Source organism: Pelobates fuscus, chromosome 1, assembly GCF_036172605.1.
Source record: "Pelobates fuscus isolate aPelFus1 chromosome 1, aPelFus1.pri, whole genome shotgun sequence".
NCBI lineage: Eukaryota > Metazoa > Chordata > Amphibia > Anura > Pelobatidae > Pelobates > Pelobates fuscus.
Window position 1 is genome coordinate 345390625 of NC_086317.1, and position 12778 is coordinate 345403402.

The 12778-nt window shown below is 38.9% G+C and overlaps 1 protein-coding gene across 1 annotated transcript; it reads left to right on the forward strand.

The window, feature by feature from the left end:
• Positions 1-4965: 4965 nt before the first annotated feature.
• SLITRK5 (SLIT and NTRK like family member 5) lies at positions 4966-10771 on the forward strand. The gene is made up of 2 exons (XM_063425802.1): positions 4966-5276; positions 7369-10771. Exon 2 carries the CDS (start codon positions 7377-7379, stop codon positions 10029-10031), a length of 2655 nt encoding a protein of 884 aa, XP_063281872.1. The 5' UTR covers positions 4966-5276; positions 7369-7376; the 3' UTR covers positions 10032-10771.
• Positions 10772-12778: the final 2007 nt, after the last annotated feature.

Here is a 12778-nt window from a genome sequence, read left to right on the forward strand (position 1 = left end):
AAGTAAAAGATCCCACAGTTAAGAACCATGGGACCCAGTGTCACTTAACTGAGGTAGCAGCAAAGAAAGAGGAAGTTGTATACTGGACACTGCCTATTATGCTACAAAGAGGATGCTGATTGGCTGTTCCTGTTGCTAGGAAGATATACCTCATGTTATTTACTGGTTTCTTTTATACTGATTTAATGTTATTTTTCTTTGCTGCTGAGGTAAATAAAGAAAGAGTGCAGCATAATAGTAGCCTCCGTGTCTTAATAAAATCCTACTTTTCCTCTCTTGTTAGATCATGCTCATGCAATCCCAGGCATCTCTTTAATGCAGCCACGTTTCCTTCGCCCACCTCAAGCCACCCTTCAAACTAACATCTCAGCAGAGAGCCTTGCCTGCTACTTTACCGACAAAATTGAAAGATTGCTCCTTCCTCTTGCAACCACACATGGACCATACCTTCTCTACCCTACAGGCCTTCTCCCCAGCTACAGAACAGTATGTGGCTTTGCTTCTCCTCTCGTCCCACCACCTGTCTGCTTGAACCAGTACCTTCCCAGCTTATCAGATCTCTCTCCCCTTGTCTTATATAAACACAAATCCTAAACTGCTCTCTTTCATTTGGTGTCGTCACTGCTCCCCTTAAGCATGCTACTGTCGTTCCCATCCTAGAAAAGCCATCCCTAGACCTGTCTTCCCCTTCCAACTATCGTCCCATATTCCTGCTTCCATTTTCGTCAAAACTTCTAGAAAGACTTGTCTTTACTTGTATGACTCACTCCCTATATTCCAACTACCTCCTTGATCCTCTTCAATCTGGCTTTCTCCCTCTCCACTCTATTGAGACTGTTCTTAATAAAGTTACAAATTACCTAATCACCACTAAATCCAAAGGTCACTACTCCATACTAATTCTTCTCGACCTCTCTGCTGCCTTTGACACTGTTGATCATGTCCTCCTCCTTCAAACTCTTCAATCCCTCTACCTCTGTGACACTGTCCTCTCTTGGTTCTCTTCCTAGCTCTCCCAACGTTCGTTCAGTGTCTCCTTTTGCAATGACACCTCCTCCTCTTGTCCTGTCTCGGTTGGAGTTCCCCAAGGAACTGTTCTTGGTCCCCTTCTGTTCTCTCTTTATACTGCCTCTCGTGGCAAACTCATTAACTCCTTTGGATTCCGCTACTATCGGTATGCTGATGACACCCAGATAAATCTCTCCACACCTGATCTCTCCCCCGTGGACCCAGTGATAAGCTTGCCTTTCTTCTATCTATTGGATGTCCTCCCGCTTTCTGAAACTCAATCTCTCTAAAACTGAGCTTCTTATTTTCCTCTTCATAATGCTGATCCTCCTCTTTTGCACTCCCTGCAAATTGATGGTGCTTGCATCAGTCCATCCTTGCAAGCTCGTTGTCTTGGTGTTATCTTTGATCCTGGCCTCAACTTTGCCCCACATATCCAGTATGTTGCTAAAACCTGTCGATTCCACCTTAAAAATATCACCTGCATCCTCCCCTTTCTCACGCAAGATGCTGCCAATGAGCTTGTTCATGCTCTGGTAATAGCTCGCATGGATTACTGTAATTCTGTCCTAGTTGGTCTCCCCAAAAGCCTAACTGCTGCGCTACAATTGGTAACGAATACTGCCGCCAGGCTGATTTTTCTTACCTGTCGTTCCTCCCATACCTCGCCCCTCTGTCGATCCTTACACTGGCTTCCTGTATCATATAGGTGTCAATTAAAAATACTAACCCTTACCTAGAAAGCTCTAACCAACTCTAGCCCCTCTTACATTTCTTCCTGATTCATAGATATGCCCCTTCTCGGTCTCTCCGCTCTGCCGGTGACCTTCTCCTGTCCGCTGCTTGCACCCATGCTAACCCGCGCTTGAAAGACTTCTCACGAGCGGCTCCCTTCTTATGAAACAGCCTGCCTACCCCCATCAGACTCTCCCCTAGTCTTCAATTGTTTAAGAATTCCCTCAAAACACATCTGCTAAGAAATGCTTATGGACTCTCAGAGTTACTTATCTATACTTACCCAAGTCTGTCTCTTGCTCTCCTAAAGAACCATACTCCACTCTCACTTTCAGCTCTGCTACTTTTCCACCTTGTTTGGTGGCTTTCACCCTTGCTGCCCTGTTGTGTATTTGTACCCCACCTCACCTAGACTGTTAGCTCGTTTGAGCAGGATCCTCATCTACCTATTGTTCCTGTGTCACTGTGTAATTGTCTCTTGTATTGTAAATGTCCCCCCTTTTCATTATATTGTAAAGTGCTGCGGAATTAGTTGGCACTAAATAAATACCAATAATTATAATAATTATAATAGGGGAGCACTTTTGACCAGCACCACGCAGAGCACACTTTCATTTTACTTAAGTGCCTTTGCACTTTCTTTTTATTTGTATCTTTAAATTTAGGTTATTTCACTAAAAACACATTATAGTTAGATGAGATTTAAGCATATAAATATGCTTAAAATACATGTTTCCAGTTGGTTGTGAACCTATCACATCTTCCATTTTAGTGAACAGATGCAAAGTATAGTGGAACACCCTCCTCGGTGTATGCTAGTGTGCAATGCATGCTTATTATAGAAAACTGTCAAGCATAGACTTATTAGAAAATAACATTATCATTATTAGTGTCTCTTTATGAAATGAGCTCATATGTGACAGTAGTGTGAAATAAGCATGTTTTGCATTCTGGTTTTGGACATTAATTATATGGGTAATCATGGAGACACCTAGTGGTGCCAAAACCTGCATGAGGAGAATTGAATGCTTCTGGGGTTTTAATTGAACATCGACAACACGAATTAACATATGTGAATGCCTATAACAAGCAATTACTAGATATGGTTGTCAGCTTTTTTTTGTGAATTATATGAAAGTGGCTATTTTAAATGTAGACAATAGACGAGGGAACCAGATTATGACTACTACTCATTAACAAAGATAAATATCGAAGTATTTAATAGATACACATTCGGATATCACTGAAACAATAAATGAATCTTCATATTCAGTAAACAGCCTTGAAACTAAGTCCCACTCAAAATTCATTAATCTAATGAAAAAAATGTTTTATCTTTGTTTTGTTTGGAGTCAAATTAATTTGCTACTGTCAGCAAACACCATCCTTGCCTGCACAGAGCGGTCGGACTTGCTGTTTCCAGTTAACCCGTTGAATGCCGAGGGATGACAAATGCAATTCTTTGCTTTGGAATTTGTTCACGTTTCTCTCTCTCTCTCTCTCTCTCTCTCTCTCTCTCTCTCTCTCTCTCTCTTTTTTTTTCACACACACACACACACACAATCGCTCTCCCCTTTTCCATCATTAACCCGTTTATTACTATGTACTACTGACCAATGCAACGTTAGAGATGCATTGGCAATCAATGCAAGGGTCAACATTGACTGTCTAACTTAAAATTCATGAGGCTTAATGCCTTTTACTGAATGTATTTTGTTTGAGATGCCGATTGTCTTTTGATGAACTCTTCCTGCTTCAAATAATATCTGTGAGTCCATGCAAAGCATATATAAATGCATATATATATATATATCTGTGTTTGTATTGTTAATAAAACAAAATAACTGCAATGCATGCATATTGCATACACAGATTGGAAGCTATCAAATCGGGAATGATAAGTGGTTTAGAGAGACCTTATTGTTATTCTGGAAAATGGAGGATATTGGATGATATAAAACCCCTCCCAAAATATGACTAGACTGCAACTGAATGGTTGCTGTACAAAGATCCAGGTTGAAACAGATATCCCTATGCTAGCTATGGCTTCATTTTTCATTTCTACATTCCTTGAGAAAAAATAAACACACACACATTCAATGCGATTTGTCGCCTTGTACCGCCATCTGTCGGTACTCAGTCTCCATTCTCACCCACGAATGTGTCTTTTTTTCAGTTGGTTAAAAATGACACTGCTTGCTAATAAACAAGTATATTAGCTAAGCATCTCCGTTCTAAAACTTAAACAGAATCCTTGCCACTTCTGGGGACTGGAAATCCAAGACATCAGGAAGATCAGGCATTGCAGAGGTTAATGGCATCAAGGACATTGCCAGAGCAACAACACGGTCACTTACTGCCATGGTAGACTGAAGGAGAAGTGTAATAGGAGAATGATTAATCACTAATAATCTTACAGGATAAAGAGATGCAATTGTATGCAAGTGATAGGTGCTTGGATGCCTGGGAAAATACTGTAGCAAAACAAAGAATGGCTGATGAGCAGGCAGGGATGCTTGGATCTGTACAAGATGTTCCTATATGTCTCACCATAACAGGCATATTATAAGAACTTTGTCATATGCCAAACTGGAAACACAAATGCCACATGAAGACAGATGGAATGTTTTAGCATCCACTGCTGATCTATTTTGCATGGCAGAAGGCATTTAATATTTCAGGGTGAAGGGGTGGGGGCTAAGGGGGGTGACAGGTGCAAGCATAACTCACATTATTCTGAAATAAAACACTATTAGAGATCCACAAGCTAACATCACCCACTCTTTCTATTTCTCTTCCGCCATCATCCACATGATCCATCGGTAAATGGCCCTGAGCAAACAAGGCACCAAAGGGGCGTCAGACATTTATTCGCATACAATCCAATTAGTACACATGAAATGCACTTAGATCCCCCACCCCCCCCCCCCCCCCCCAAAAAAAAAAAAGAAAAAGAAAAAAATCAGATCAGTTCTAGAATAAATGAGTAAGCTGACTGTAGAGGAGGAGAAATAAAACGCTTATGCAGAATAAAATAAAGTGTGTTCTAGGGAATCTGTGAGTGTTGTTGTGGACTAGATTGATTTGCAATGCATCGGAGAAACTAGCGGGTTGTCAAGTTGATAACTAGAAAGGCTGAGTCTGCTCAGTGTTGGTCCTCATCCACCCTACCTACTCCCCAAACTCCTCCCCTCCGTGGCTGGATCGCACTGTCCCCCATCCCCCTTTCTCTCTCCCGCTCTATCTCCTATCTTCTTCCTATCTCCCTCTATCTGCTCTCTCTCTCTCACACACATTCCCCCTCTCTCACTGCAATCCCTTCGGGTTAAATCATTTCACAATGGCTCGCTTGAAGCCGGAGGACCCCCTGTCGGGCTGCGAGTGTGTGTCTGTCTGTCTGTAAGTGCTGGTCAGCCTGCATTTCGCAGCCAAGCGCTGGAAGAGCCGCCTCTTCTCCTGCCACCCCAATCACACCACCAGATGCATTTTTTATGGCTTTCCGCGATGTTTGGGCCCTGGAGACTGCTGTCTGAGTGAGTATTGGGATTTAGCCTTCTAATGTGGATCAGGGCTAGGGTTCCATTGCAGTTCCAATGTAGTTTTTTTTATATATTTTCTCCCTGTCTGCTCCCTAGTTGGTCCCCGTTCCATTGGTATGATCCAGGCAACATACTGTAATTTTGTCGGAGCCTGCTCAGAAAGGCTAAGGTCTGGATCCACTGTTTCATGTCGGTTGCAGTGCAGACACCTAGGGTTTGGAAGGGGTTACTTCTAAGATGTAATAGTCAAGTCAATGGCTTATCTGGAAATCTGGCAAGTGAGGGGTTAACCTGCCTTTACGCAAAAGGGCTATGAACCCTGTACCTCGCGTTTTTGGTAAGCAATCGTAATTAAATTAAAGTTGAAACACATTTGGAATCGGAAACGGATGATTAACCGGACAAGCACAGCCATAGATTTTTTTTTTTTCTTTGCCACATACTCTTGGCATGAATGCTTTGGAGAATGAATAGATTTAAGAAGCATTTGGAAAGGTATGAATACTGTTATTAACTTCCTATCAGTCACATATTTCAGTGGGCTGTGGGCTGTTTCACCTTGTGAAGATGCCATGACATTTTTTGCTGCCGATGATGCTTTGATTTGGATTATCAAAGGGTTTTTTTTTATTGAAATTACATTTACAGCTTGTTGCCGTGTAGAATATAGGAATACATTTTTTGTAGGGTAGCAAAAAAAAAGTCGATGTTTCGTGCATGAGGACTACATGGATGCTGGCAGGAGCCTACCATCAGCCCAGTCATGCTGTCTCCATGGATGATGTTCTCTATAGAGGTTTATTTTTAAGACGTATTTACAGAGTGGGCCATACATCGATTATGCGGATAGTTGAGCTTTTTTATTATTATTCGACATGGTTGTGGGTGGGCTTTGTCAGCATCTCAGTGCAATTGTGTTTTTCTTACCTTGGGTACCATCCATCCTTCTCTGTAATAGACAGTGATGTGAGGGGTACGAACAATGGAGGAAATAGAAATTATGTATTGGATTTCCTGCACTAAACCACTTCTACATCACCTATAAAGCAAATTATACATGGCTAAACATGATGCTCTGTGAATGCGTGTGTATGTGTTATTGTATCTCCGTTAAGAGGCAGCATACAGCATGCAATCATTAACTATTAAGCGTGCGTCTCCATTGGCTTTTAACATCGTTATGGCTAGCCTTCAACTGAGACAGATTACCATTAGACCCTATAAAACAATACCATGAGATTTCATTCTATTCTATATGGATAAAATCGTGTAAAATAATCCATTCTCTTCCAATTAAGCAGTGAAAGCATACATGGACGAGCCTTGTATATGAGCAGCGCAGTGTAAGCTCCCCCACAAAGTGCCATTTTGCTTATGAATCCGATTAGCATTGTAAAACCAACATAGTTTGGATGACGATTATTTCCGTCTCCCTGGCTGATTGTTTCATCTTTATGTAATCATTACATTGCCACTCGGATTACCGTTCGAAAAAAAAAAAAGCTTTGCTATGATGTATTGATGAAATCAATTTCCAGTTCTGATTAACCCCTTCCTTCTTAGGTGCGAGAGATTGCAACGCATTGCGGTAGAAAAGAGTTGATAGGCTGTGAACTTCAAGTGGATTCATTGTAACAAGCATGTATCCCTGTGTTTATAAATAGAACGTTGAGATGTTTCAGTGCGCTGTTCAGTGGAGCGGTGCTGAAAGGGAGATGGCTATACGGGATAGGTAAAGTGGGGAAACATCTCAAGAAACACAAGTGACAGCCATTTTATGTATACTTATGGATGATCATGAAAAATCATAATCGTGTACCTTTGCCATTGAAAAACTGAATAAAAAAACGGTGAAAATAAGCTATTTTGGCGAGCATTTGCCTTCTTTTATGTTGCCGATGAATGTAATGAAAACATTGAGAGCCACATTTATCTAAATTAGACTGCATTATTTATATATCAGTTTAGATGTCTGTGTTTGTCAGACACCTAGCTTGCAAGGCATGCAGCATCTATCTGTGTATGCAACTTGGTTATGTGTATCTGCAAACATTACGTTTAAAATGTTTTTGTATTTTCCCCCTAGGAGGTAATATGTACTATTGCTGCTCCTCAGTCACGTCTGACCAGGACTTAAACAAGAAAATGCAGATGTGGATGTTACAGACGATTGCATTTGCTTTAACATCCCTCGTTCTTTCTTGGGCAGAAACAGTAGAATATTATGGAGAGGTTTGTGAAAATTCGTGTCCTTGTGAGGAGCGTGATGGCATATTAACTGTAAATTGTGAGAACAGAGGAATCATCAGCCTTTCAGAAATTACCCCTCCACGCTTTTCAATATATCATCTTTTGCTCTATGGGAATCTCTTAAATCGTCTTTCTCTAAACGAGTTTGTCAATTACACAGGAGCTTCTATATTGCATCTTGGTAGTAACGACATACAAGATATTGAAATTGGGGCTTTTAATGGACTCCAGGGTCTAAAGAGGCTGCACTTGAACAACAACAAGCTGGAACTTATAAAAAACGACACGTTCCATGGCCTAGAAAGCTTGGAGTATTTGCAAGTAGATTATAATTATATTATCGCTATAGAACCCTATGCTTTTATTAGGCTGCATTCACTGCAAGTGTTGATACTGAACGACAACCTTCTGTCCTCTTTGCCTAATAATCTTTTTCGTTTTGTCCCCTTAACTCACCTAGACTTGAGAGGGAACAGACTTAAAGTCCTTCCCTTCCTGGGTCTGTTGGAGCACATGGATAAAGTGGTGGAACTGCAACTAGAGGAGAACCCCTGGAACTGCTCCTGTGAATTGATTGCCCTTAAAGATTGGCTCTACAGCATCTCCTATTCTGCTTTAGTGGGTGACGTGGTCTGTGAAACTCCTTTTCGACTTTATGGGAGAGACCTGGACGAGATCTCCAAACAGGAATTATGTCCAAGGAAATTGATATCGGTATATGAGATGAGACCTCAAATTCCTCGGAGTACCAATGAGTACTTCCATACTACTCCAGCCTCAGTGAATTCCGGTGCCACTCCCTCATCTCATGTTTACAAACCCCCCACGAAACCCAAAAGCACACGGCAGCCTAATAGATATAGAGTAAGGACCACATCACACCACCCTCCCAAAGATACTGGATATAGCATAAGCATAGCTTATCAGACCAAATCCCCAGTGCCTTTGGAGTGTCCTACTAACTGCACATGCAATTTACAAATCTCCAATCTGGGACTTAATGTGAACTGCCAAGAGAGAAAGATAAACAGCATCTCTGATTTGCACCCCAAACCTTACAACCCCAAAAAGATGTACTTGACAGGAAACTACATCAGTTTGGTTCGCAGGGCTGATTTCATTGAGTCGACAGGATTGGATCTTCTTCATCTTGGGAACAATAGGATATCAGTTATTCAAAATAGAGCCTTTGGGGATTTAACTAATTTACGTAGACTGTACTTAAATGGCAATTCTATTGAAAAGCTGACACCAGAGTTGTTTTATGGGCTTCAGAGCCTTCAGTATCTGTTCTTACAATATAACATTATTAAGGAAATCGAACCAGGGACATTTGATGCTGTCCCCAACCTCCATCTTTTGTTTCTGAATAACAACCTCTTAAAATCTCTGCCAGGAAACATTTTCTCCGGATTGAGTCTTTCACGGCTGAATCTCCGAAGCAACCATTTCTCACATTTGACAGTGAGCGGTGTATTAGACCAACTCAAATCTCTGGTACAGATCGATTTGCATGAAAACCCTTGGGATTGCTCCTGTGATGTTGTAGGCATGAAATTGTGGTTGGAGCAGCTAAGTGTTGGGGTGCTGGTTGATGATGTCATCTGCAAATCCCCAAAGAAATTTGCACTAAAAGAAATGAGATCCGTCAAATCTGATCTTCTCTGCCCTGATTATTCTGATATCAATGTCCCTACTCCCACCCCATCCGACGTGCAACCCCTGGAGAGCACCACAACTTTGGTCCACCCCATTAAGTTCAACAATGTATCCAGCACTGTGCCCTTGTCTGTGCTGATTCTGAGCCTGCTCTTGGTTTTCATCATGTCGGTGTTTGTGGCTGCAGGCCTATTTGTCCTTGTGATGAAAAGAAGAAAGAAGAATCAAAACGACCCAGCCAGCACCAACAACTCAGACGTGAGTTCATTTAACATGCAATATAGTGTCTACAGCAACAGACCCCTACCCAAAGTGAAGACCCCGGCAGGGCACGTTTATGAGTATATCCCCCACCCTCTAGGTCACATGTGCAAGAACCCCATCTATAGATCGAGGGAGGGGAACTCAGTGGATGATTATAAAGATCTCCATGAACTTAAGGTCACCTACAGAAACCACCTAGAAGAAGAGAGGGACAATAATCTCAGGAGTCCTAGCTACAGTGTCAGCACCATCGAACCTAGAGTGGAGCTTTCTCCTGTACAAGATACTGATCGAGTTTACCGAGGGATTTTGGAGCCGGATAAAGGACCATCGACGGGGAATAATATCGATTATAAGTACAGCAACCCTGCTGCGTACACATTTGCCCCCAAGTATGAAGCAAAGCGTCAGTTCTTGCATCCGGACAGGTTAAGGGAAGCGGTGCTTTACAGCACCCCTAGTACTGTCTATGTGGAACCTAACAGAAACGAGTATCTGGAATTAAAAGCAAAACTAAACGTTGAGCCGGATTACCTCGAAGTGCTGGAAAAACAGACAACTTTTAGCCAGTTTTAGACTCCTATCTACAGTGTTATCTGTGAAATAAAGGACTATACGACGTTTTTGTTGCTTCAACCTTCGGATGAAGTGCCTTGGCACAAGATTTTCAGCTGCAGAAAATTATACTGAAAGGGTGTGCAATTTTTTTTTCTAGAACAATATCTATTGTATAAACTGGGCACAACATTTACTGTTTGCAAGCGTTCTCCAGTGGTCTATTTCTGCAGCCTGAGAATTATTGAGTTGGAATCACTCCGGGTGCTAGGAGGTATATATGAAAAATAAACCACATATGCTATATAACCCTTCAGATAAGGGTGGGTCTAAATGACTTTTATGGTGTTTTAGAACCCCCTCCCCTAAGTTTAATATAAAAGTAAATTTTTACAGGATGTATTTGTATGCTTTCTGGACTTTTGAAGTAAAAATCTAAATGATGTACTCTACTACCATCTTTATGCATCACCATAGATGGTATAAACAAAATACTTAAGTTCAAAGACATAGAATCCATAACTTGGTTAGTCAAAATAACTTATTGTTGAAATATGAAATATTTTAATGTAGCACCTATTTTTATATGCACATTAGCATTTATTTTTTTCTTCTTCACTATTCCAGTCTTTGATTTGCTCAAATGTGTTGCACTACATAAAAAAAGGACATTTCTAGAGCATATATAGGCTGATCATGTAAGATAAAAATTAAAAAGATGACCAAAATATATAGAGTCAATCAATTGGTCATTGGTCAGAATAAATGGATTGATTAATAATGAAAGGTATATATATATATATATATATATATATATATATATATATATATATATATATATATATATATATATATATATATTCAGAAGACTGCTGAATCCTTAATGGGCAATTCATAGGCCAGAATAGTGAGAGATACACAGACTTTCTTGGTATTAGGAGGAAAATTATTTCATTTCATTAGTGAACCAAATGTAATTACTCGACTACTGTTGTAGCCAAATTCAGCTGCACTGTACAGATTGATTGGTGTGTGTCCTGTCAACTGGTAGGTTTGAAATCTGGAATGTGGAAGCTTAAAAAAAACAAAAAAAAAACGTATTTTTTTCATTTTTATATAAAAAAAAGTAGTGCAATGGAACTGAACATGCAAGGTCATATTAGAAATAAATATCCATATCAGTATTCATTTGATCTTTCATATGATAAAAAAAACAACCTTAAAAAACATCCTTAAAAACATATATGACTGCAGTGTCAATTTGGTATTTATACCATCTTGTTTTTATTTAATTCTCAATAACAAATTAAATGTGAAGACATGAAAACTCTACAAATAGTTACATTGTTAAAGGAAATTTCATTTTTATTATATTGTTTTTAGACATTAAAATGTCTGCTTATTTTTTTTATGTTTGGCAATGATTTGTCGTTTAAATTTGCAACAGGGTAAGCAGTGACACACACATACACATGCATACACAAACACATACACAGTACAAAGATATGCACACATACTATTACTGTATAGATCACAAATATAAAGAAAATATATTATAGCACTGACACCATAGAATCTAATCAGGATTTATCCACTTAGAGTGGGAAGTCTATTATGGTAATCCAAATCAAGTGTATGTATTGATACATTGATGACATCAAAAATAACTAGTTTGTAGATAATTCCTCAAAATTTTATATTTTGCATCCTGAGATGTTATATCTCATATGCAATTACCTACTTATTGAATATACTTATTTATGAATTCTTCCATGAAGATCTATTTGTTGACATGTTGTGCTTTGTATTCCTAACTTTCAAATTACAATCTAAACAGAGATATGCAACTTTTCAAATAACTGCCCTTAAAATTATTTTTATGAACTATAAAATGATAAATATCAATTTTAGCTTTCTGCTTTATCTATTACTATAATAGAAAAAAAAACATATTTATCTTACTGTTTTATTCAGTGTTCTAAAGGGTTACATCATCATTATTTTTTCTTTTTTAGATTTTAAAGAAAAATTAAGCCACTACTTTAGCCTTTCTCCCAAAATGATCACATTCATATGATATTGTGTATATTATTTATTTGTGGATGTTGCTTTGCCTTAATTTGCAAGAATTAATAGAAAATGAATAATTTTAGGGAAAAAAATATAACAAAGTCATTGACTTTCAAAAAATAGTCATCATTAAGTTATGTTACTTAATGTGTTGGTAGAGAGAGAGAGGTGCAAATCCCTCATTCACCTAAAGAGCTACCACATGAGGTCTAATCACAAGACAGTGAGCTGTGGTAGGTGGGCAAGTGACTTGCAAAATCTTAACAAAATAGCCAATGGCCAACTTAAAAAAGTTAGAGCTTTCTACAACTCAGCTAGTTTTGTCTAGATGTTTAAGTTATTTTTTTGAACATATATATATATATATATATATATATTTTTTTTTTTAAGGCAAGGTTCAAATATGTTTTTAAGTTTCAATTTTTTTTTCAATAAGTGTATTTTTAAGTCACCTTCAGTAATATTATTTCCCAATTTACTGATTTTGTGTATGCTTTAATCGAAAAGTTTAATATAATTATTGCATATTTTGGCAAATACCAATAAAGATTTTTGCATTATATAATTGTTCTGCTTACTATTATAAGGGCATAGTCACTTTAAAAACACAAAACACAGTAGTTTTGCATTAAGTAAAAATGATGTCAATCTCTTTAACCAAGATAAATGTGTATATTTTACGGGAACAGCAAAGGTTC

Coding starts and splice junctions, on each gene's coding strand:
- SLITRK5 (XM_063425802.1), top strand. CDS start 7,377: ATGTACTATTGCTGCTCCTCAGTCACGTCTGACCAGGACTTAAACAAG.